At 40.5% G+C, this 26,205-nt stretch overlaps 4 protein-coding genes across 4 annotated transcripts; all 4 read left to right on the top strand.

Annotated features, from left to right (window-relative positions):
* Positions 1-813: 813 nt before the first annotated feature.
* LOC308083676 (nuclear factor 7, ovary-like) lies at positions 814-3,106 on the top strand (the record flags this gene model as incomplete). Its single annotated transcript, XM_080425991.1, has 2 exons — positions 814-820; positions 2,016-3,106. 2 exons carry the CDS (start codon positions 814-816, stop codon positions 3,104-3,106), a joined length of 1,098 nt encoding a protein of 365 aa, XP_080282117.1.
* Positions 3,107-6,490: 3,384 nt separating this feature from the next.
* On the top strand, positions 6,491-7,447 carry LOC308083675 (E3 ubiquitin-protein ligase TRIM35-like; the record flags this gene model as incomplete). The annotated part of the gene is made up of 2 exons (XM_080425990.1): positions 6,491-6,600; positions 6,712-7,447. The coding sequence occupies 2 exons, from the start codon at positions 6,491-6,493 to the stop codon at positions 7,445-7,447; spliced, it is 846 nt and encodes a 281-aa protein (XP_080282116.1).
* A 2,445-nt stretch (positions 7,448-9,892) lies between these two features.
* LOC308083674 (E3 ubiquitin-protein ligase TRIM35-like) lies at positions 9,893-12,664 on the top strand (the record flags this gene model as incomplete). The annotated part of the gene is made up of 2 exons (XM_080425989.1): positions 9,893-10,220; positions 11,211-12,664. The coding sequence occupies 2 exons, from the start codon at positions 9,893-9,895 to the stop codon at positions 12,662-12,664; spliced, it is 1,782 nt and encodes a 593-aa protein (XP_080282115.1).
* Positions 12,665-16,545: 3,881 nt separating this feature from the next.
* LOC308083673 (zinc-binding protein A33-like) lies at positions 16,546-24,087 on the top strand (the record flags this gene model as incomplete). Its single annotated transcript, XM_080425988.1, has 4 exons — positions 16,546-17,964; positions 20,117-20,454; positions 23,002-23,147; positions 23,390-24,087. 4 exons carry the CDS (start codon positions 16,546-16,548, stop codon positions 24,085-24,087), a joined length of 2,601 nt encoding a protein of 866 aa, XP_080282114.1.
* Between the last annotated feature and the right edge of the window lie 2,118 nt (positions 24,088-26,205).

The raw sequence follows: 26,205 nt of genomic DNA, 5'->3' as shown, positions 1-26,205 counted from the left end.
TCAACAAGATGGTTCTTCACACCAACACCACAATGAGACAATAGGACTCCCTGCTGGGACAATAGATATAGAGCTGGAAGTAAAGCAATCATTTTGGTTCCAAAGGTTCAGAAGCACTGCTTTAATGTGTTATCCTCAGGAAATACACGGTTCTATGTAGTTTACAGGTTGTCTCTACTGGTTCTTTAGTTTAGTTTAGTTTAGTTTAGTTGGGGAAATAATATAAAAGAATACAGGGGATGACCAGGTTCTTTGTATGACAGTGGTGCTAGCACCTCAACCAGCCCAACGATCCACTGAAGAACCACAATTTATTTGTGTGTAGCCTGATGTAGGGGCCCAAAAATTGTGAAATTAATAGAACATACAAGCGCACAATTGTAAACTTGTACATCTGCTTCTTTCTTTCCTTTTTTTCTACTGTAGAAGCTGAAGGTAAATAACAGTTGAGCACCTGTACCTTTTACAACATGTCTGTTAACATTCTGTTAAGACAGGGGTCTTCAACGTTTTCAGGCCAAGAACCCCCTAGCTGAGAGAGATGAAGCAGGGACCCCCTCTATATTGTATAAAATTGTGTTTCAGACTTTTGCTGCTCTTTTTTCCCTATACACCTATAACTCTTTGCCAAAAATAGACGATCTACAGTGAGCTTGTAGATCTGCTATTTTTGGCTAAAGTTCTCCTAAGAAAAGGGATGCTAGGTTCAAGTGGTTAATGTAAAAAAAAAACATAGATTTGGCAGACCTTCTGTATTAACTCTGAGGACCCCCTAGGGGTCCCGGACCCCCTGTTGAAGACCCCTGTGTTAAGATGTCCAGTTGGCTGGGTCCAACCTACACACCTACTTCTGATAATCATTAAAGGTGGCATTAGTAATATTTTGTGGTTTTGGAAAAAACATTTGTTGTTGAAAGGTCAAATCTCTTGTTTGTTCACTAACAGGGTTCTCTCCAGCTCTTAAGCAAAGTGAAAATACATTTTCAGGTCAGGATTGATCCAATCAGGAGCGAGTTGGTACCTTGGTATCCACACACACATGCTAGATTGTGTGTGTGTGTGTGTGTGTGTGTGTGTGTGTGTGTGTGTGTGTGTGTGTGTGTGTGTGTGTGTGTGTGTGTGTGTGTGTGTGTGTGTGTGTGTGTGTGTGTGTTTTATTTTTTCACTTGTCAGAATTAGATACATTTTCATGAGAGAAAATAAATAAATAATATAAACCCTTGATATTTTTATGTGGGGATCAATACCCAAACAGAAAAGACAAATAAATACAATGACACAGCCCTAATTAGTATGTGTGTGTGTGTGTGTGTGTGTGTGTGTGTGTGTGTGTGTGTGTGTGTGTGTGTGTGTGTGTGTGTGTGTGTGTGTGTGAGTGAGTGTGAGTGTGAGTGTGTGTGTGTGTGTGTGTGTGTGTGTGTGTGAGAGAGAGATTTGCATGTCAAAGCTCCACCCCTTACCAGACTCATCTGAGACAATAAAAGCTTCACCTTCAGTTCAGACTCAGACCAAACACACAACTTCCAGTGAGGGAGGACAGACTGTCTTTCCGCAGCTACAGGACAGGAGGGAAAGGAATACTGACCCAGACTGCTGCTGATTTCCTGTCTTGATCAGAGTGATTGCAGCTTCTCTGAGAGACATGATGGCTTCGCAGTTGTCTCTTTCAGAAGAGGATTTTTCCTGTCCTGTGTGCCGTGACATCTTCAGAGATCCTGTTGTCCTGTTGTGCAGCCACAGCTTCTGTGAATCCTGTCTGCACACATGGTGGAGAGAGAAGCAAATACAGGAATGTCCAGTTTGTAAGAGGATATCTTCAATGGATCATCCACCCTGTAACCTGGCTCTGAAGAACTTGTGTGAGGCCTTCAAACAGCAGATACATGATCAGAGAGCTTCAAAACGCCGGAGAACTTCATCAGAGTCTGAGGATCTCTGCAATCAGCATGCTGAGAAACTCAAGTTCTTCTGCATGGAATGTCAGCAGCCAGTGTGTGTTGTGTGTCTTCATTCAGAAAAACACAACAACCACACTTTCAGCCCCATTGATGAAGCTGCACTGAACCACAAGAAGGAAGTCAAGGAATCACTGAATCACTTGCAGAAGACACTGAAGGCAATTAAGGATGATAGCAGTAAATATAGGCAAACAGTAGCATACATTAAGCGCCAGGCCCGGTACACAGAAAGTAAGATTAAAGAACAATTTAAAAAGCTCCATCAGTTTCTACAAGAGGAAGAAGAGGATAGAATCACTGCACTGAGAGAGGAAGAGAAGCAGAAGAGTGAGTCCATGAAGTGGTTGAATTTCGATCTGAGATATGACATATCAGTCCTTTCAGAAGAAATCGCAGCCATAGAGCTCGAGCTGAGAGCTGAACACAGATCATTCCTACAGAACTACAAGACAACAATGGAAAGAATAGAGTCAGCATCGCACCTCCAGCTGTGGGCGCCCCACTCAAGAGCACTGATAGACGTGGCCAAACACCTGGGCAACCTGACCTTCGGAGTCTGGGACAAGATGAAGGACATTGTCGCCTACACTCCTGTCATTCTGGACCCCAACACTGCCAAACCAGGACACGTCCTGTCTGATGATCTGACCAGTCTGAGAGCTGACAACTCAGAGAGGTCTGGCATCTATGGCTTTGAGGTTCCCGACAATCCAGAAAGGTTTGACTCCTTGGACATTGTCCTGGGTTCAGAGGGCTTTAACTCAGGGACTCACAGCTGGGATGTTGAGGTTGGAGACAGTAAATACTGGTCACTGGGTGTGTTAGCAGAGTCTTTTCAGAGGAAGGGAATTGGAGGGGGTCCATTCTGGAGAATAAGCACAGGTTCAAACTCGATGGCCTCCTCACCAGGGTCAAAAACTAATCTCTTATGGAAGCAGATTCCTCGTAGGATCAGAGTCCAGCTGGACTGGAACAGAGGAAAACTGTCATTCTCTGATCCTGATACTAACACACACATACACACCTTCACACACACTTTCACTGAGACTCTCTTTCCATTCATTAGCGCTACTTCTACTATGAAGATGTTACCAGGGAAGGTCAATGTCAGAAACATTGATGCTGATGATCATGATGACGATGACTAGATAATATGAAAATGATATGAAGCAATCATTGTTTTATGGTGAGGTTGTGGATTTTCATGATTCCAGCCTAGTTTTATTGTAGTGTGGCATGTATCACTTGACTAAAACGGTTGTGTAGTTATCTTGTATTTGAACAAAATATGAATTCATGCATAGTGACTTCTGATAATCATTTTCAACATTTTGAGGCTTTATTTTTTGTAGCGCATCAAAATGATGAGAGCATAAAGCCTGTATTTTATAGCTCTATTGTAAAGACACCCAATTAAGTCTAATGGTCTCCTAAGATAGAATCACTGTTACCATTTTGCATGAATCTCAAAATGTTTTCTTGAGCCATTTAATCTATTAACTTTTGAATTATCTTGTCATGTTACAAAACTGTATGGAATGATACATTAAAATAAACGTCTAAAAAAAAGAAACGTCTAAATCTTGTGTGGTTTGAGTTCAGTATTTCAGTTCTGTTTCTGTTAAAGCACACTATTTGTTTTTAACTCATGCAGTCAGTCTCCAAATTGTGACTCTATAGAAAGCTTATATGAAGCTGTGGCTTCATAGCATGGTAGTGGGTTTTCTCGATTCTAGGCTAGTCTTATTGCAGAGAGTGTTAATTGAGAGTGTCAATCTTTCACTAAAACTGGTGTGTAGCTATTTTGTATTTGAAAAAATATATATACAATTTATATTAAGTATAAGTAGAAGCATCATCACCATCTTGCATGAGTCTCAACAGGTTTTACTGAACCATTTCATCTATTAACTTTTTTCAAAAATAATTAAGCTATAATGATTGATAAATAAATAAATCATAGATCTGTAAAGAAAACTGCATGAATGATTTGTTTCATCCAAATAAACTTCTGCCACACATCTCTCATGTCATTTGAGTTCAGTTCTGTTGTAACCAACATTATGGTTCAAATCAGAGGCAGCGGTTTAGAAAATGTGTATTTAGCAGAACATTTTTTGTTTAATATTGAAGTTTGCTTTTTACCTCATCCAGTCAGTCTCCAAATGAACAAGAATCACCGTTTCTTTTGCCAGTGGCGGACCACTGGCGGCCAGTGATGGACCAGAGAATGAAAAAGAGAGTGAAAACGACATGCATACAAACTATAGAGAGAAGTGGTTTGCCAGCCTTTTGTTTGTATGGCCCTGTATTCACAGTTCACACAGTGTTTGTGTGAATGCAAATCATTCTCACAAAAAACATGACTTTGCTTCAAATGGTAAGGAAGGTCATTAACAAATGAAATGTCTGGGTGGGGGTGTATTGGGGGTCTTTAAGTGTTGGTAGTAATTATCTCCACAACAAGCTGCAATGTGTATTTTTATTTAGTTTTTTGACAGAGGGCTGTTTTTCTGCTCAGTCTTCTTAACCCTGACAAATAATAATAATACAACAATACAAAAATAACATGAACCAAGACCACCAAACCAATTTCAATGTGAGATCCTTAGTTTCACATCACTCGATCATACATTCAGTTTCAATTCAATTGGGTTTTATTGGGATGAGAAAACATTGCCAAAGCAAATATGAAACAACAAGTGAATGAAAACTAAGTATGCACAATCAGTATGGCCAGATAATTAATGTAATTGTACAACAATTTTGCCCTCTGTACGTTGAATAATGCCAAAAATGCCCAAATGTGCGATCATTTTGCCATATCACAAAAAGGTGCTGCAGGGTTACTAAATTCCCAGGCTGCTGATTCAGGATCCGGTTTGGCTTTTAAATAAGTCAGTAAATCTGACACAGATCTGTACTGGGAGGCATTAAAAACAATGGTTGCATCTTACCAGTAGCCTACCAGGCTTTTATTTGAGTAAGGTCCAGGAGGTTGCCTGCTTGTGTTTTTCTCTCATAGACGTGTCAAACAAGGTTATTTCTTACCATAAATACGTTATTTTTGTGAAATTACATATTTACACCTGTGATGTATTCTTTTTGGCTGTGTACGATAGTTTGCTTTACAATACTATAAATTGAAGCCTCCATGAGTATATTTTCACCGACATTTCCTATCTGCCAACACTGTGCATAATTAAAAGGGAATAAAGAGATGTGTAAACAGAGCATTGTCACATTGCAACTTAGAAAAACTAGCTTTTAAAACCATAAGAATAGTGCAATTGCTGTTAGAAGTAGTTATAAGTAAGCTTTTGAAACAAATAGCAATTTCGTATATCAATATTGGTATTGGTATAAACCTTTGAGACAAATGGAAGCAACTTTTTCAAATGTATATAAAATAATTAATAGCTAAATTTAAAGGCACTCTTTTTTATTTGAATAATGATGAGTGGGTATCATCCTAATTCTGCAGTCTGGATTTGGTATATTTGGTGTTTATCCCATTGGTGGAAAGATTCCAGTTCACAGCTCAGGACCAACGGCGAGTCTCAGGAACACTGATAGACGTGGCCAAACACGTGGGCAACCTGACCTTCAGAGTGTGGGCCAGATGAAGGACATCGTCTCCTACAGTGCTGTTATTCTGGACCCCAACACTGCGGCAGTGCCGGGCTTCCTGTCAGACGATCTGACGGCTGTGAACGAGTCATCTGATTGGCTATTCATGCAGATTCCTGAGAACCCAGAGAGGATGAGCGAGTTTGACTCGGTACTGGGTTCTGAGGGCTTTAACTCAGGGTATCACAGCTGGGATGTTGATGTTGGAGAAGATGGAGACTGGGGCTGGGCACTGGGTGTGTTAGAGTCTTTTCAGGGGCAGAGACGGGGAGACGGTACATTTTGGGGAATATGCTCAGGGCTACGTTCATACTTATTGGCCAGATACACACAGGGGTCAACCACTGATCTCAGATGGAAGCATATTCCCCGGACGATCAGAGTCCAGCTGGACTGTAACATGGGAAAGCTGTCATTCTCTGATCTTGATACTAACACATACATAGACACTTACACACACAATTTCACTGAGACACTCTTTCCATTAATTTACGTTGAATATACTCTGAGGATGTTACCAGGGAAGGCCCATGTAACTCTGGAAAAGTGATGTTTATTTTGCATGTCATAGCTCCACCCCTTACCAGACTCATCTGAGACAATAAAAGATTCCAGTGAGGGAGGACAGACTGTCTTTCCACAGCTACAGGACAGGAGGGAATACTGACCCAGACTGCTGCTGATTTCCTGTCTTGATCAGAGTAATTGTAGCTTCTCTGAGAGACGTAATGGCTTCACAAACGTCTCTTTCAGAAGAGGATTTTTCCTGTCCTGTGTGCCGTGACATCTTTAAAGATCCTGTTGTCCTGTTATGCAGCCACAGTTTCTGTGAAGCCTGTCTGCACACATGGTGGAGAGAGAAGCAAGTAAAGGAATGTCCAGTTTGTAAGAGGATATCTTCAATGGATCATCCACCCTGTAACCTGGCTCTGAAGAACTTGTGTGAGGCCTTCAAACAGCAGATACATGATCAGAGAGCTTCAAAACGCCGGAGAACTTCATCAGAGTCTGGGTATCTCTGCAATCTGCACGCTGAGAAACTTGAGCTCTTCTGTATGGAATGTCAGCAGCCAGTGTGTGTTGTGTGTCTTGATTCAAACAAACACACAAACCACACTTTAAGCCCCATTGATGAAGCTGCACTGAACCACAAGAAGGAAGTCCAGGAATCACTGAAGTCTTTACAGGAGACACTGAAGGCAATTAAGGATGATAGCAGTAAACATGCATACAAAGCATACATCAAGCTCCAGGCCCGGTACACAGAGAGTAAGATTAAAGAACAATTTAAAAAGCTCCATCAGTTTCTACAAGAGGAAGAAGAGGCTAGAATCACTGCACTGAGAGAGGAAAAGGAGTGGAAGAGTGAATCCCTGAAGTGTTACATTAACTATGACATTGACTATGACATCCATGTCCTTTCAGAACAAATCGCAGCCATAGAGATTGAGCTGAGAGCTGAACACAGATCATTCCTACAGAACTACAAGACAACAATGGAAAGAATAGATTACGTATCGGACCTCCACCTGCGCAAGCCCAGCTCAGGAGCACTGATAGACGTGGCCAAACACCTGGGCAACCTGACCTTCGGAATCTGGGACAAGATGAAGGACATTGTCTCCTACACTCCTGTCATTCTGGACCCCAACACTGCCAAACCAGGACTCGTCCTGTCTGATGATCTGACCAGTGTGAGCATTGAAATGCGGTGGCTTCCTGACAACTCAGAGAGGTCTGGCATCTATGGCTTTGAGGTTCCCGACAATCCAGAAAGGTTTGATTGCTTGGACATGGGTTCTGAGGGCTTTAACTCAGGGACTCACAGCTGGGATGTTGAGGTTGGAGACAGTAAATAGTGGTCACTGGGTGTGTTAGCAGAGTCTTTTCAGAGGAAGGGAATTGGAGGGGGTCCATTCTGGAGAATAAACTCTGGTGCATACTCGATGGCCTCCTCACCAGGGTCAAAAACGAATCTCTTATGGAAGCAGATTCCTCGTAGGATCAGAGTCCAGCTGGACTGGAACAGAGGAAAACTGTCATTCTCTGATCCTGATACTAACACACACATACACACCTTCACACATACTTTCACTGAGACTCTCTTTCCATTCATCAGCACTACTTCTACTATGAAGATGTTACCAGGGAAGGTCAAAGTCAGAAACATTGATGCTGATCATGATGATGATGATGACTAGACAATGAAAAAATTATATGAAGCCATCAAGTTTCATTGTAGTGTGGCATGTAACATTTGACTAAAACGGGTGTGTAGTTATTTTGTATTTGAAAAAAAATTGAATTCATGCACAGTGACTTCTGATAATCATTTTCAACATTTTGAGGCTTTATTTTTTGTAGCGCATCAAAATGATGAGAGCATAAAGCCTGTATTGTATGGGCTCTATTGTAAAGACACCCAATTAAGTCTAATGGTCTCCTAAGATAGAATCACTGTTACCATTTTGCATGAATCTCAAAATGTTTTCTTGAGCCATTTAATCTATTAACTTTTGAATTATCTTGCCATGTTACAAAACTGTATGGAATGATACATGTTTAATTAAAATAAACGTCTAAATCTTGTGTGATTTGGGTTCAGTATTTCATTTCTGTTTCTGTTAAAGCACACTATTTTTTTTAACTCATGCAGTCAGTCTCCAAATTGTGACTCTATAGAAAGCTTATATGAAGCTGTGGCTTCATAGCATGGTAGTGGGTTTTCTGGATTCTAGGCTAGTCTTATAGCAGAGAGTGTTAATTGGCAAACAATCTTTCACTAAAACTGGTGTGTAGCTATTTTGTATTTGAAAGTATTCAGTCTTAACAGGTTTTACTGAACCATTTAATCTATTAACTAATGAAATATCCTGTCATGCAACAAAATATTTAAGCAATATTATGATTGATTGATTTTTTTCTGAGTTCTAAATAAATCATAGATCTGTAAAGAAAACGGCATGAATGATTTGTTTCATCCAAATAAACGTCTGCCACACATCTCTCATGTCATTTGAGTTCAGTTCTGTTGTAACCAACATTATGGTTTAAAATAGTTCCAATAAATCAGAGGCAGTGGTTAGTAGAAAATGTGTATTTAGATAAAGCAGAACATTATTTAGTTTAGTTTAATATTGATGCTTTTTAAAAACTCATCCAGTCAGTCTCCAACAAATGAACAAAAAACACCTTTTTTGCCAGTGTGGCAGTGATGGACCAGAGAGTGAAAAAGAGAGTGAACAGCATGCAGACAAACTATAGAGAGAAGTGGTTTGCCAGCCTTTTGTTTGTATGGCCCTGTATGCACAGTTCACACAGTGTTAGTGTGAATGCAAATCATTCTCACAAATGACTTTGCTTCAAATGGTAAGGAACGTCATTAACAAATGAAATGTCTGGGTGGGGGTGTATTGGGGGTCTTTAAGTGTTGTTAATTATCTCCACAACAAGCTGCAATGTGTATTTTTATTTTGTTTATTGACAGAGGGCTGTTTTTCTGCTCAGTCTTCTTAATTCTGACAAATAATAATGACAGCAAACTCTAAAATAACATGAACCAAGACCACCAAACCAATTTCAATGTGAGATCCTTAGTTTCACATCACTCACTCACTCATACATTCAGTTTTAATTCAATTGGGCTTTATTGGGATGAGAAACATTGCCAAAGCAAATATTAAACAAGTGAATCAAAACTAAGTATGCAGGCTACTATCAGTATTGCCAGATGTACAATAGGCCTAATTAGTGTATTTGTACGGCAATTCTGCCCTCCAGGAGTATATTTTAACTGACATTTCCTATCTGCCAACACTGTGCACAATTAAAAGGGAATAAAGACATGTGTAAAGACATGTGTAAACAGAGTGTAAACAGAGCATTGTCACATTGCAACTTAGAAAAACTACTTTCAAAACCATAAGCATAGTGCAATTGCTGTTATAAGTAGTTATAAGTAAGGATAACTTGTTATGAAGCTTTTGAAACAAATAGCAATATTGGTATAGCAATATTGGTATTGGTATAAACCTTTGAGACAAATGGCAGCAACTTTTTCAAATGTGTTTAAAATAATTAATAGCTAAATTTAAACACACTCTTTTTTATTTGAATAATGATGAGTGGGTATCATCCTAATTCTTCTCTGCATGTATTATTTGGTGTTGTCTGTTGGATGCAGAGAATGGATTTAAAGAGTTCTGCTGAGTCTGGATTTGGTACATTTGGTGTTTATCCCATTGGTGGAAAGATTCCAGTTCACAGCTCAGGACCAACTGCGAGTCTCAGGAACACTGATAGACATGGCCAAACACCTGGGCAACCTGACCTTCAGAGTGTGGGCCAAGATGAAGGACATCGTCTCCTACAGTGCTGTTATTCTGGACCCCAACACTGCGGCAGTGCCGGGCTTCCTGTCAGATGATCTGACGGCTGTGAACGAGTCGTCTGATTGGCCATTCATGCAGATTCCTGAGAACCCAGAGAGGATGAGCGAGTTTGACTCAGTACTGCGTTCTGAGGGCTTTAACTCAGGGTATCACAGCTGGGATGTTGATGTTGGAGAAGATGGAGACTGGGGCTGGGCACTGGGTGTGTTAGAGTCTTTTCAAGGGCAGAGACGTGGAGACGGTACATTTTGGGGAATATGCTCAGGGCTAGGTTCATACTTATTGGCCAGATACACACAGGGGTCAACCACTGCTCTCAGATGGAAGCATATTCCCCGAACGATCAGAGTCCAGCTGGACTGGAACAGAGGAAAGCTGTCATTCTCTGATCTTGATACTAACACATACATACACACTTACACACACACTTTCACTGAGACACTCTTTCCATTAATTTACGCTGAAAATACTCTGAGGATGTTACCAGGGAAGGCCCATGTAACTCTGGAAAAGTGATGTTTATGATGATCATGATGAAGCCATCTTTGTTTTATAGCATGGTAGTTGGTTTTCACAATTCTAGCCAAGTCGTATAGTAGAGTTTGTTGGCATACAATCTTTGACAAAAACTGGTGTCTAGCTATTTTGTATTTGAGAAAGTAATTCCAAAAATAATGAAAAACATTCAATTTCAAAATTTTGAGTGATTTTTTTGTTTTTAGAGCATCAAATGATGAGAGCATAAAAGGAACATTAGCATGTATTTTGTAAAGATGCCCAATTAAGTCTAATTGGTCATCTACTCTAATTCTACACAGCTGCTTCATAAAGTATAGAATCGCTGTGTGTGGGTGTGTGTGTGTGTGTGTGTGTGTGTGTGTGTGTGTGTGTGTGTGTGGGTGGGTGGGTGGGTGGGTGTGTGTGTGTGTGTGTGTGTGTGTGTGTGTGTGTGTGTGTGTGTGTGCGTGCGTGCGTGTGCGTGTGCGTGTGTGAGAGAGATTTGCATGTCAAAGCTCCACCCCTTACCAGACTCATCTGAGACAATAAAAGATTCACCTTCAGTTCAGACTCAGACCAAACACACAACTTCCAGTGAGGGAGGACAGACTGTCTTTCCACAGCTACAGGACAGGAGGGAATACTGACCCAGACTGCTGCTGATTTCCTGTCTTGATCAGAGTAATTGTAGCTTCTCTGAGAGACGTAATGGCTTCACAAACGTCTCTTTCAGAAGAGGATTTTTCCTGTCCTGTGTGCCGTGACATCTTCAGAGATCCTGTTGTCCTGTTATGCAGCCACAGCTTCTGTGAAGCCTGTCTGCACACATGGTGGAGAGAGAAGCAAATAAAGGAATGTCCAGTTTGTAAGAGGATATCTTCAATGGATCATCCACCCTGTAACCTGGCTCTGAAGAACTTGTGTGAGGCCTTCAAACAGGAGATACATGATCAGAGAGCTTCAAAACGCCAGAGAACTTCATCAGAGTCTGGGGATCTTTGCAATCTGCACGCTGAGAAACTTGAGCTCTTCTGTATGGAATGTCAGCAGCCAGTGTGTGTTGTGTGTCTTGATTCAAACAAACACACAAACCACACTTTCAGCCCCATTGATGAAGCTGCACTGAACCACAAGAAGGAAGTCCAGGAATCACTGAAGTCTTTACAGGAGACACTGAAGGCAATGAAGGATGATAGCAGTAAACATGCATACATAGCATACATTAAGCGCCAGGCCCGGTACACAGAGAGTAAGATTAAAGAACAATTTAAAAAGCTCCATCAGTTTCTACAAGAGGAAGAAGAGGCTAGAATCACTGCACTGAGAGAGGAAGAGGAGTGGAAGAGTGAATCCCTGAAGTGTTACATTAACTATGACATTGACTATGACATTTCAGTCCTTTCAGAAGAAATCGCAGCCATAGAGCATGAGCTGAGAGCTGAACACAGATCATTCCTACAGAACTACAAGGACACAATGGAAAGAATAGATTGCGTATCGGACCTCGACCCGCGCAAGCCCAGCTCAGGAGCACTGATAGACGTGGCCAAACACCTGGGCAACCTGACCTTCGGAGTCTGGGATAAGATGAAGGACATTGTCTCCTACACTCCTGTCATTCTGGACCCCAACACTGCCAAACCAGGACACGTCCTGTCTGATGATCTGACCAGTGTGAGCATTGAAATGCAGTGGCTTCCAGACAACTCAGAGAGGTCTGGCATCTATGGCTTTGAGGTTCCTGACAATCCAGAAAGGTTTGACTGCTTGGACATTGTCCTGGGTTCTGAGGGCTTTAACTCAGGGACTCACAGCTGGGATGTTGATGTGGGAGACAGTAAATACTGGTCACTGGGTGTGTTAGCAGAGTCTTTTCAGAGGAAGGGAATTGGAGGGGGTCCATTCTGGAGAATAAACTCTGGTGCATACTCAATGGCCTCCTCACCAGGGTCAAAAACTAATCTCTTATGGAAGCAGATTCCTCGTAGGATCAGAGTCCAGCTGGACTGGAACAGAGGAAAACTGTCATTCTCTGATCCTGATACTAACACACACATACACACCTTCACACACACTTTCACTGAGACTCTCTTTCCATTCATCAGCACTACTTCTACTATGAAGATGTTACCAGGGAAGGTCAATGTCACAAACATTGATGCTGATCATGATGATGATGATGACTAGTGTAGTTATTTTGTATTTGAACACAATTTAAATTCATGCACAGTGATTTCTGATAATCATTTTCAACAATTTAAGTGTTTATTTTTTGTAATGCATCAAAATGATGAGAGCATAATGGAAGATTAGCCTGTATTTTATGGGCTCTATTGTAAAGACACCCAATTAAGTCTAATGGTCTCCTAAGATAGAATCACTGTATACCATTTTGCATGAATTTCATGTTTTCTTAAACCATTTAATTAACTTTTGAATTATCTTGTCATGTTACAAAACTGTAAGGAATGATTATGATTTATTCAAATAAACGTCTATCTTGTGTGATTTGAGTTCAGTTCTGTTTTTGTTAAAGCACACTATTTGTTTTTAACTTTGTTTTAATGCAGTCTGTCACCAAATGGTGACTATATACTAGAGAAAGCTTATATTATATGAAGCCATAGCTTCATAGCATGGTAGTGGGTTTTCTCGATTCTAGGCTAGTCATATTGCTGAGTGTGTTAATTGGCATACAATCTTTCACTAAAACTGGTGTGTAGCTATTTTGTATTTGAAAAATATATATAAAAAATATATTAAGTATAAGTAGAATCACTGTACCATTTTGGATCTTGAGTCTTGAGTCTCAACAGGTTTTACTGAACCATTTCATTAACTAAAGAAATATCCTGTCATGCAACAAAATAATTAAGCAAGCAAACGTCTGCCACACATCTCTCATGTAATTTGAGTTCAGTCGTTCAGTTCTGTTGTAACCAACATTATGGTTTAAAATAGTTAAAATAGTCAGTGATTGGTAGAAAAGGTGTATTTAGAGGAAGCAGAACACGTTTTATTTTTTTACTCATCCAAATGAACAAAAATCTATTTTTTGCCAGTGGCAGTGATGGACCAGAGAGTGAAAAAGAGAGTGAACAGCATACAGACAAACCATAGAGAGAAGTGTTTTTTCAGCCCTTTGTTTGTATGGCCCTGTATTCACAGTTCACACAGTGTTTGTGTGAATGCAAATCATTCTCACAAACAACATGAATTTGCTTCAAATGGTAAGGAAGGCCATTAACAAATGAAATGTCTGGGTGGGGGTGTATTGGGGGTCTTTAAGTGTTGGTAATTATCTCCACAACAAGCTGCCTGCAATGTGTATTTTGATGTTGTATTTTGACAGAGGGCTGTTTTACTGCTCAGTCTTAAGACCTCTACACACTGCCCGACATTTGAAATGGTCGGCGAGTGAACAGATCGTTAAGCATTTCACGAGTTTCTCTCTTGAAATCGGGCTAAATATATCGTTGTGATTCTCGCATGATTGATTGCTCGGCGACAGGGGTTCACTGATTGCAAGATATTTAACCATGATGTGATCCCGACCCAATACATACATTTGTTTTTATTCCAAACGTCTCACGAAAACGTGAAAGGCTCCCGTGATATATGCGCGAGACCGACCGAGACAGGACGCTATAGATTGTCATTGACATTAAATAATTCTCAATTTCTCTGTATTTCTCTCTCTCCCTCTCTGAAACAAATGTTTCAAAAGTCAACCAATGTCGCCGTGTCCGCTTATTATAAGCGAGTTTCTTGTAAAAAATATTGGTGGTTGCGTTTCTTTTTAGCTTATTTCCAAAGTGTAGTTGCTTATTTGGCTTTCGGGAACCCCTCGCCGACCGTTCTTTATCGGGGTGTTTCTTCTCGGAGTACCTTACACACTGCGCGATCAACACCTCGCTGAGGAACGCCCGATCTGGACTGAGATCGGTGGTTTTCTCGGCGATCATCCAAAAATATCCCCGAGAGCCATATCGGGTCAAATATCGTACAGTGTACTCACTATTAACCCTGACAACCAATAATAACAAAATCTAAAATAACTTGAACCAAGACCACCAAACCAATTTCAATGTGAGATCATTAGTTTCACATCACTCACTCATACATTCAGTTTCAATTCAATTGGGCTTTATTGGGATGAGAAAACATTTAAGGATTTATCCTTTTTGGCTGTGTATGACAGTTTTCTTTAAAATATGATCAATTTTAATGCTCCAGTAATAAAATTTAACATTTCCTATCTGCCATTACTGTGTACAATTAAAAGGGAATAATGAGATGTGTAAACAGAGCAGCGTCACATTGCAACTTAGAAAAACTAGCTTTCAAACCATAAGAATAGTGCAGTTATAGTATAGTATTTATAGTAGTTATAAGTAAGGACAACTTAGTATGAAGCTTTTGAAACAAATGGCAATATTTCAAGATTCTGCAGTCACTTAATTGGTATAAAACCTTTGAGACAAATAGCAGCAATATTTTCAAATGTATTTAAAATAGTAAATAGCTGCCGTTTCTCAAATAAAGGTTCATATGCACCTGAGATCAACTTGGTGCAGATAGTGCAGGAGTGCACCGTCGATAGTAGACCTTAAGGTGGTTGTATTACAATGGACATCCTTCTCCTGTCATAGCAGCTCACAGCTGCTGTGTTTGCACATTGTTGTACTTTACCCAGCAGATATGGGAGTTTTTTTGGTCATTAGTCATGTTTTCAAACTGTCTTTGGGTGATTTTAATCTGTGGTAAGCATGAATCTCTGATGTCTTGGTATACGGCGGGCAGGTCGGTGGTTAGAATCAGTTTCCAACTCGTTTTGTGTGACAGCTGTCTTCTCTCGTGGGCCGAGTCTGCCCGTGGCGGCCTTTCTCTCATGAGACTCACTGATTATAATAAGGCTTACTAATAGGTTTGGATCAGCAGTGCTCAGGTATTCTGCCGCTATGTGTATTCTCTATATTTTGAAAGGGATGCTGCATTGAATACACAATGGAAACGAGCCCTCTGGGCTTTTGGGTCATCATTTTAACATTATTGTATAACTGTATACCTCTGTACCTTTTGGAGCGGCAATGGTTCAGGGGTAGAGTGGCCGGTAGAGCGGCCGGATGGGAATCGTGAGGTTCCCAGTTCGATCCCAGGCTCCCCCAGAGTTAATGTCGAAGTGTCCTTGAGCAACACGCGGAACCCCTAATTGCTCCCGATGAGCAGGTTGGTGCCTTTCATGGTGTTCTCCGCCGTATGAATGTGTGTACAATCTATGTAAAGCGCTTTGGATAAAAGCGCTATATAAATGCACCATTTATTTAAATGCACCATTTACCTTTTGCAAACTGTTGATAAAGTCGTTTTCTGTTTGTCACTGCTTGTGATTTTGAACGAAGTCCCAGAACTAGACAGGCTGAGGGGGCAACTCTGTAGGCGAGGGCTTTGTTATGGAGCGTATGTGGGTCACTTTCTTTTAGGTGATTATAACATTTAAATGCACTCTTTTTCATTTGAATAATGAGTGGTTCCAAATTATTTTGGATGATAACTCCAAATTCAGGTCAGGATTGATCCAATCAGGAGAGAGAACCCAACAAAGCTCATTTACGTATCATTTTCAGTTTTATAGTGTTCAGTTCCAAGTTTGTTTGGTAATTTTTTTGTTTAATCAATTCCACTTTCACTTGTTTATCATGTATCCAAGTTGGTACCTTGGTATCCACACACATGTGCTAGATTGTGTGATTGTGTGTGTGTGTGTGTGTGTGTGTGTGTGTGTGTGTGTGTGTGTGTGTGTGTGTGTGTGTGTGTGTGTGTGTGTGTGTGTGTGTGTGTGTGTGTGTGTGTGTGTGAGATTTGCATGTCAAAGCTCCACCCCTTACCAGACTCATCTGAGACAATAAAAGATTCACCTTCAGTTCAGACTCAGACCAAACACACAACTTCCAGTGAGGGAGGACAGACTGCCTTTCCACAGCTACAGGACAGGAGGGAATACTGACCCAGACTGCTGCTGATTTCCTGTCTTGATCAGAGTGATTGTAGCTTCTCTGAGAGACATAATGGCTTCACAAACGTCTCTTTCAGAAGAGGATTTTTCCTGTCCTGTGTGCCGTGACATCTTTAGAGATCCTGTTGTCCTGTTATGCAGCCACAGCTTCTGTGAATCCTGTCTGCACACATGGTGGAGAGCGAAGCAAGTAAAGGAATGTCCAGTTTGTAAGAGGATATCTTCAATGGATCATCCACCCTGTAACCTGGCTCTGAAGAACTTGTGTGAGGCCTTCAAACAGCAGATACATGATCAGAGAGCTTCAAAACGCCGGAGAACTTCATCAGAGTATGAGGATCTCTGCAATCTGCACACTGAGAAACTCAAGTTCTTCTGTATGGAATGTCAGCAGCCAGTGTGTGTTGTGTGTCTTCATTCAGAAAAGCACACCAACCACACTTTCAGCCCCATTGATGAAGCTGCACTGAATCACAAGAAGGAAGTCCAGGAATCACTGAATCACTTACAGAAGACACTGAAGGCAATTAAGGATGATAGCAGTAAATATGCACAGACAGTAGCATACATTAAGCTCCAGGCCCAGCACACAGAAAGTAAGATTAAAGAACAATTTAAAAAGCTCCATCAGTTTCTACAAGAGGAAGAAGAGGCTAGAATCTCTGCACTGAGAGAGGAAGAGGAGCAGAAGAGTGAATCCATAAAGTGGTTGATTTTCGATCTGAGATATGACATATCAGTCCTTTCAGAAGAAATCGCAGCCATAGAGCTCGAGCTGAGAGCTGAACACAGATCATTCCTACAGAACTACAAGACAACACTGGAAAGAATAGAGTCCGCATCGCACCTCCAGCTGTGGGCGCCCCACTCAAGAGCACTGATAGCCGTGGCCAAACACCTGGGCAATCTGACCTTCGGAGTCTGGGACAAGATGAAGGACATTGTCTCCTACACTCCTGTCATTCTGGACCCCAACACTGCCAAGCCAGGACACGTCCTGTCTGATGATCTGACCAGTGTGAGAGCTGACAACTCAGAGAGGTCTGGCATCCATGGCTTTGAGGTTCCCGACAATCCAGAAAGGTTTGACTGCTTGGACACTGTCCTGGGTTCTGAGGGCTTTAACTCAGGGGCTCACAGCTGGGATGTTGAGGTTGGAGACAGTAAATACTGGTCACTGGGTGTGTTAGCAGAGTCTTTTCAGAGGAAGGGAATTGGAGGGGGTCCATTCTGGAGAATAAGCACAGGTTCATCCTCGATGGCCTCCTCACCATGGTCAAAAACGAATTTCTTATGGAAGCAGATTCCTCGTAGGATCAGAGTCCAGCTGGACTGGAACAGAGGAAAACTGTCATTATCTGATCCTGATACTAACACACACATACACACCTTCACACACACTTTCACTGAGACTCTCTTTCCATTCATTAGCGCTACTTCTACTATGAAGATGTTACCAGGGAAGGTCAAAGTCAGAAACATTGATGCTGATCATGATGATGATGATGACTAGACAATGAAAAAATTATATGAAGCCATCAAGTTTCATTGTAGTGTGGCATGTAACATTTGACTAAAACGGTAGTGTAGTTATTTTGTATTTGAACAAAATTTTAATTCATGCACAGTGACTTCTGATAATCATTTTCAACATTTTGAGGCTTTATTTTTTGTAGCGCATCAAAATGATGAGAGCATAAAGCCTGTATTTTATGGCCTCTATTGTAAAGACACCAAATTAAGTCTAATGGTCTCCTAAGATAGAATCACTGTTACCATTTTGCATGAATCTCAAAATGTTTTCTTGAGCCATTTAATCTATTAACTTTTGAATTATCTTGCCATGTTACAAAACTGTATGGAATGATACATGTTTAATTAAAATAAACGTCTAAATCTTGTGTGATTTGGGTTCAGTATTTCATTTCTGTTTCAAGCACACTATTTGTTTTTAACTCATGCAGTCCAAATTGTGACTCTATAGAAAGCTTATATGAAGCTGTGGCTTCATAGCATGGTAGTGGGTTTTCTGGATTCTAGGCTAGTCTTATAGCAGAGAGTGTTAATTGGCAAACAATCTTTCACTAAAACTGGTGTGTAGCTATTTTGTATTTGAAAAAAATATGTAAAATGTATACTTAAGTGTAGAATCACTGTACCATTTTGGATCTTGAGTCTTCAGTCTTAACAGGTTTTACTGAACCATTTAATCTATTAACTAATGAAATATCCTGTCATGCAACAAAATAATTAAGCAATATTATGATTGATTGATTTTTTTTCTGAGTTCTAAATAAATCATAGATCTGTAAAGAAAACGGCATGAATGATTTGTTTCATCCAAATAAACGTCTGCCACACATCTCTCATGTCATTTGAGTTCAGTTCTGTTGTAACCAACATTATGGTTTAAAATAGTTTGAATAAATCAGAGGCAGTGGTTAGTAGAAAATGTGTATTTAGATAAAGCAGAACATTATTTAGTTTAGTTTAATATTGATGCTTTTTAAAAACTCATCCAGTCAGTCTCCAACAAATGAACAAAAAACACCTTTTTTGCCAGTGTGGCAGTGATGGACCAGAGAGTGAAAAAGAGAGTGAACAGCATGCAGACAAACTATAGAGAGAAGTGGTTTGCCAGCCTTTTGTTTGTATGGCCCTGTATGCACAGTTCACACAGTGTTAGTGTGAATGCAAATCATTCTCACAAATGACTTTGCTTCAAATGGTAAGGAACGTCATTAACAAATGAAATGTCTGGGCGGGGGTGTATTGGAGGTCTTTAAGTGTTGTTAATTATCTCCACAACAAGCTGCAATGTGTATTTTTATTTTGTTTATTGACAGAGGGCTGTTTTTCTGCTCAGTCTTCTTAATTCTGACAAATAATAATGACAGCAAACTCTAAAATAACATGAACCAAGACCACCAAACCAATTTCAATGTGAGATCCTTAGTTTCACATCACTCACTCACTCACTCATACATTCAGTTTTAATTCAATTGGGCTTTATTGGGATGAGAAACATTGCCAAAGCAAACATGAAACAAGTGAATCAAAACTAAGTATGTAGGCTACTATCAGTATTGCCAGATGTACAATAGGCCTAATTAGTGTATTTGTACGGCAATTCTGCCCTCCAGGAGTATATTTTAACTGACATTTCCTATCTGCCAACACTGTGCACAATTAAAAGGGAATAAAGACATGTGTAAAGACATGTGTAAACAGAGTGTAAACAGAGCATTGTCACATTGCAACTTAGAAAAACTACTTTCAAAACCATAAGAATAGTGCAATTGCTGTTAGAAGTAGTTATAAGTAAGGATAACTTGTTATGAAGCTTTTGAAACAAAAAGCAATATTGGTATAGCAATATTGGTATTGGTATAAACCTTTGAGACAAATGGCAGCAACTTTTTCAAATGTGTTTAAAATAATTAATAGCTAAATTTAAACACACTCTTTTTTTATTTGAATAATGATGAGTGGGTATCATCCTAATTCTTCTCTGCATGTATTATTTGGTGTTGTCTGTTGGATGCAGAGAATGGATTTAAAGAGTTCTGCAGAGTCTGGATTTGGTACATTTGGTGTTTATCCCATTGGTGGAAAGATTCCAGTTCACAGCTCAGGACCAACAGCGAGTCTCAGGAACACTGATAGACATGGCCAAACACCTGGGCAACCTGACCTTCAGAGTGTGGGCCAAGATGAAGGACATCGTCTCCTACAGTGCTGTTATTCTGGACCCCAACACTGCGGCAGTGCCGGGCTTCCTGTCAGATGATCTGACGGCTGTGAACGAAACGTCTGATTGGCCATTCATGCAGATTCCTGAGAACCCAGAGAGGATGAGCGAGTTTGACTCAGTACCGCGTTCTGAGGGCTTTAACTCAGGGTATCACAGCTGGGATGTTGATGTTGGAGAAGATGGAGACTGGGGCTGGGCACTGGGTGTGTTAGAGTCTTTTCAAGGGCAGAGACGTGGAGACGGTACATTTTGGGGAATATGCTCAGGGCTAGGTTCATACTTATTGGCCAGATACACACAGGGGTCAACCACTGCTCTCAGATGGAAGCATATTCCCCGGACGATCAGAGTCCAGCTGGACTGTAACATGGGAAAGCTGTCATTCTCTGATCTTGATACTAACACATACATAGACACTTACACACACTTTCACTGAGACACTCTTTCCATTAATTTACGCTGAAAATACTCTGAGGATGTTACCAGGGAAGGCCCATGTAACTCTGGAAAAGTGATGTTTATGATGATCATGATGAAGCCATCTTTGTTTTATAGCATGGTAGTTGGTTTTCACAATTCTAGCCAAGTCGTATTGTAGAGTGTGTTGGCATACAATCTTTGACAAAAACTGGTGTCTAGCTATTTTGTATTTGAGAAAGTAATTCCAAAAATAATGAAAAACATTCAATTTCAGAATTTTGAGTGATTTTTTTGTTTTTAGTTCATCAAATGATGAGAGCGTAAAAGGAACATTAGCATGTATTTTGTAAAGATGCCCAATTAAGTCTAATTGGTCATCTACTCTAATTCTACACAGCTGCTTCTTAAAGTATAGAATCAGTGGCCCTCATTTATCAACGCAGCGTATAAACCGGCTTATATTTTTCCATATATTCGGCCGTACACCAACGTCCAAGTCACATTTATCAACGAATCCTACACAGCTGATCCGAGCCTACATTTGGTCCCAGGCTTGATAAATGTCACGGCTGAAACCTAGCGTCATTTAAATAACACGCCCTTAAATATTCTCAAAACGCCCCGATTTTACGACATGAAGAAGGACCAGAATACGACCAAAGACATCAAAAGCCAATGAGAAAGAGTTTCCCCCGCCTGCCTCGCCACACACGCACACGCACACGCCCCCTCTCTCTCTCTCTCTCTCTCTCTCTCTCTCTCTCTCTCTCTCTCTCTCTCTCTCTCTCTCACACACACACACACACACACACACACACACACACACACACACGCCCGCCCAGCTGTGTTTTTCATGTATTGTAATACGTACCGTAGCGGTACAATCTTTGTCACGTAGGCTTGTAGTCTACATGAATGACATATTATGATACCAATCACATCGCCATGAATGGAATACGTTTGTATATTAATTTATGTAACCCATACCGAGCAGTGCACAAGCAGTCATGTAGATATTCCCCGTGAGACTCGGACGGGCGACAGTGGTTTCGGTCCGCCACGTTAATAAGAGATTGGAGCGTCGGGTTTATATCCTTAACCCAACCAGGTTGTAGCCTTCAAAACTCTCTATGACATAACTCCATACCATAGGACAAGCTACTGTAAGTTTGTACACCTCACTGTCCATGAAAAGATCGTCGGCAGTCCCGACCGCGGGACTCCCGAGTCCCGACGCAAAAGCGCTTGTATATTTTGAAAATAGCAGATCTACAAGCTCACAACGCGTCGCGATGCGACCCGTTTTTGAGCTTGCAGATCTGCTATTTTAAAATAGCCAATGCAACTGAATGACTGTTAAAGCAGTTTGTTTAAATTACTTTATAAAATGTTATATTTTCACAGGGATTAATTATTAGTGTGTAGATATACATTTAGGAGTGGATTATGTGTCCAGATGCCTGTCAGACAGTCAGACAATGCTGCTCCGCAGGTCTAGAATGGAATAAACGGGCGCAGCCAACGTCAACAACTGGTCTCGACCAGACGTGAGATCTCAGCGTATGGTAGGATGAAGCCCACGTCAGGATATATTGATAAATGCCGAAAGGTGCGGTGATCTCGCCCTACGCCCATTATTTGGGCTGCACCGCGTTGATAAATGAGGGCCACTGTGTGTGTGTGTGTGTGTGTGTGTGTGTGTGTGTGTGCGTTTGCGCGCGTGTGTGTGTGAGAGAGATTTGCATGTCAAAGCTCCACCCCTTACCAGACTCATCTGAGACAATAAAAGATTCACCTTCAGTTCAGACTCAGACCAAACACACAACTTCCAGTGAGGGAGGACAGACTGTCTTTCCACAGCTACAGGACAGGAGGGAATACTGACCCAGACTGCTGATTTCCTGTCTTGATCAGAGTGATTGTAGCTTCTCTGAGAGACGTAATGGCTTCGCAGACGTCTCTTTCAGAAGAGGATTTTTCCTGTCCTGTGTGCCGTGACATCTTCAGAGATCCTGTTGTCCTGTTATGCAGCCACAGCTCCTGTGAAGCCTGTCTGCACACATGGTGGAGAGAGAAGCAAATAAAGGAATGTCCAGTTTGTAAGAGGATATCTTCAATGGATCATCCCTGTAACCTGACTCTGAAGAACTTGTGTGAGGCCTTCAAACAGGAGATACATGATCACAGAGCTTCAAAACACCAGAGAACTTCATCAGAGTCTGGGGATCTTTGCAATCTGCACGCTGAGAAACTTGAGCTCTTCTGTATGGAATGTCAGCAGCCAGTGTGTGTTGTGTGTCTTGATTCAAACAAACACACAAACCACACTTTCAGCCCCATTGATGAAGCTGCACTGAACCACAAGAAGGAAGTCCAGGAATCACTGAAGTCTTTACAGGAGAAACTGAAGGCAATGAAGGATGATAGCAGTAAAAATGCATACAAAGCATACATTAAGCGCCAGGCCCGGTACACAGAGAGTAAGATTAAAGAACAATTTAAAAAGCTCCATCAGTTTCTACAAGAGGAAGAAGAGGCTAGAATCACTGCACTGAGAGAGGAAGAGGAGTGGAAGAGTGAATCCCTGAAGTGTTACATTAACTATGACATTGACTATGACATATCAGTCCTTTCAGAAGAAATCGCAAACATAGAGCATGAGCTGAGAGCTGAACACAGATCATTCCTACAGAACTACAAGGACACAATGCGTCTATAATAGATTACGTATCGGACCTCGACCCGCGCAAGCCCAGCTCAGGAGCACTGATAGACGTGGCCAAACACCTGGGCAACCTGACCTTCGGAGTCTGGGATAAGATGAAGGACATTGTCTCCTACACTCCTGTCATTCTGGACCCCAACACTGCCAAACCAGGACACGTCCTGTCTGATGATCTGACCAGTGTGAGCATTGAAATGCAGTGGCTTCCAGACAACTCAGAGAGGTCTGGCATCTATGGCTTTGAGGTTCCTGACAATCCAGAAAGGTTTGACTGCTTGGACATTGTCCTGGGTTCTGAGGGCTTTAACTCAGGGACTCACAGCTGGGATGTTGATGTGGGAGACAGTAAATACTGGGCACTGGGTGTGTTAGCAGAGTCTTTTCAGAGGAAGGGAATTGGAGGGGGTGCATTCTGGAGAATAAACTCTGGTGCATACTCAATGGCCTCCTCACCAGGGTCAAAAACGAATCTCTTATGGAAGCAGATTCCTTGTAGGATCAGAGTCCAGCTGGACTGGAACAGAGGAAAACTGTCATTCTCTGATCCTGATACTAACACACACATACACACCTTCACACACACTTTCACTGAGACTCTCTTTCCATTCATCAGCACTACTTCTACTATGAAGATGTTACCAGGGAAGGTCAATGTCACAAACATTGATGCTGATCATGATGATGATGATGACTAGACAATGAAAAAATTATATGAAGCCATCAAGTTTCATTGTAGTGTGGCATGTAACATTTGACTAAAACGGGTGTGTAGTTATTTTGTATTTGAACACAATTTAAATTCTCATGCACAGTGATTTCTGATAATCATTTTCAACAATTTAAGTGTTTATTTTTTGTAGTGCATCAAAAATGATGAGAGCATAATGGAAGATTAGCCTGTATTTTATGGGCTCTATTGTAAAGACACCCAATTAAGTCTAATGGTCTCCTAAGATAGAATCACTGTATACCATTTTGCATGAATCTCAAAATGTTAATTTAATTAACTTTTGAATTATCTTGTCATGTTACAAAACTGTAAGGAATGATTATGATTATTCAAAAACGTGTGATCTTGTGTGATTTGAGTTCAGTTCTGTTTTTGTTAAAGCACACTATTTGTTTTTAACTTTGTTTTAATGCAGTCTGTCACCAAATGGTGACTATATACTAGAGAAAGCTTATATTATATGAAGCCATAGCTTCATAGCATGGTAGTGGGTTTTCTCGATTCTAGGCTAGTCATATTGCTGAGTGTGTTAATTGGCATACAATCTTTCACTAAAACTGGTGTGTAGCTATTTTGTATTTGAAATATATATATAAAAAATATATTAAGTATAAGTAGAATCACTGCACCATTTTGGATCTTGAGTCTTGAGTCTCAACAGGTTTTACTGAACCATTTCATTAACTAATGAAATATCCTGTCATGCAACAAAATAATTAAGCAAGCAAACGTCTGCCACACATCTCTCATGTAATTTGAGTTCAGTCGTTCAGTTCTGTTGTAACCAACATTATGGTTTAAAATAGTTAAAATAAATCAGAGGCAGTGATTGGTAGAAAAGGTGTATTTAGAGGAAGCAGAACATGTTTTATTTTTTTGCTCATCCAAATGAACAAAAATCACTTTTTTGCCAGTGGCAGTGATGGACCAGAGAGTGAAAAAGAGAGTGAACAGCATACAGACAAACCATAGAGAGAAGTGTTTTTTCAGCTCTTTGTTTGTATGGCCCTGTATTCACTGTTCACACAGTGTTTGTGTGAATGCAAATCATTCTCACAAACAACATGACTTTGCTTCAAATGGTAAGGAGGGTCATTAACAAATGAAATGTCTGGGTGGGGGTGTATTGGGGGTCTTTAAGTGTTGGTAATTATCTCCACAACAAGCTGCAATGTGTATTCTTATTTTGTATTTTGACAGAGGGCTGTTTTACTGCTCAGTCTTCTTAACCCTGACAAACAATAATAACAAAATCTAAAATAACTTGAACCAAGACCACCAAACCAATTTCAATGTGAGATCATTAGTTTCACATCATACATTCAGTTTCAATTCAATTCAATTGGGCTTTATTGGGATGACATTGCCAAAGCAATAAGTTGCCAAGCAACTAAGTAGGCTACAATCAGTATTGCCAGATGTACAATAATTAATGTATTTGAACGTCAATTTTGCCCTCTGTACGATGAATAATGCCAAAAATGCCAAAATGTGCGATTATTTTACCATATCACAAAAAGGAGCACACATTTACTAAATTCCCTGGCTGCTGATTCGGGATCCGGTTTGGCTTTTAAATAAGTCAGTAAATCTGAACCAGATCTGTACTGGGAGGCATTAAAAACAATGGTTGCATCTTACCAGTAGCCTACCAGGCTTTTATTTGAGTAAGGTCCAGGAGGTTGTCTGCTTCCACACAGAGTATGTATGTGTGTTTTTCTCTCGTAGGCGTGTCAAACAAGGTTATTTATTACAATAAATACGTATTTTTTTGTGAAATTACATATTTACACCCATGATTTATCATTTTTGTCTGGTATGACAGTTTTCTTTAAAATATGATAAATTTAAGGCTTCAGTAATATAATTTAACATTTCCTATCTGCCATTACTGTGTACAATTAAAAGGGAATAATGAGATGTGTAAACAGAGCAGCATCACATTGCAACTTAGAAAAACTAGCTTTCAAACCATAAGAATAGTGCAGTTATAGTATAGTATTTATAGTAGTTATAAGTAAGGACAACTTAGTATGAAGCTTTTGAAACAAATGGCAATATTTCAAGATTCTGCAGTCACGTA

The sequence above is a fragment of the Gymnoscopelus braueri genome (assembly GCF_963280865.1).
Source record: "Gymnoscopelus braueri genome assembly, chromosome: 4".
NCBI classification, from domain to species: Eukaryota; Metazoa; Chordata; class Actinopteri; order Myctophiformes; family Myctophidae; genus Gymnoscopelus; species Gymnoscopelus braueri.
Note: the sequence above shows the minus strand (reverse complement) of the source record. Positions and strands in the feature narration are given on the sequence as shown.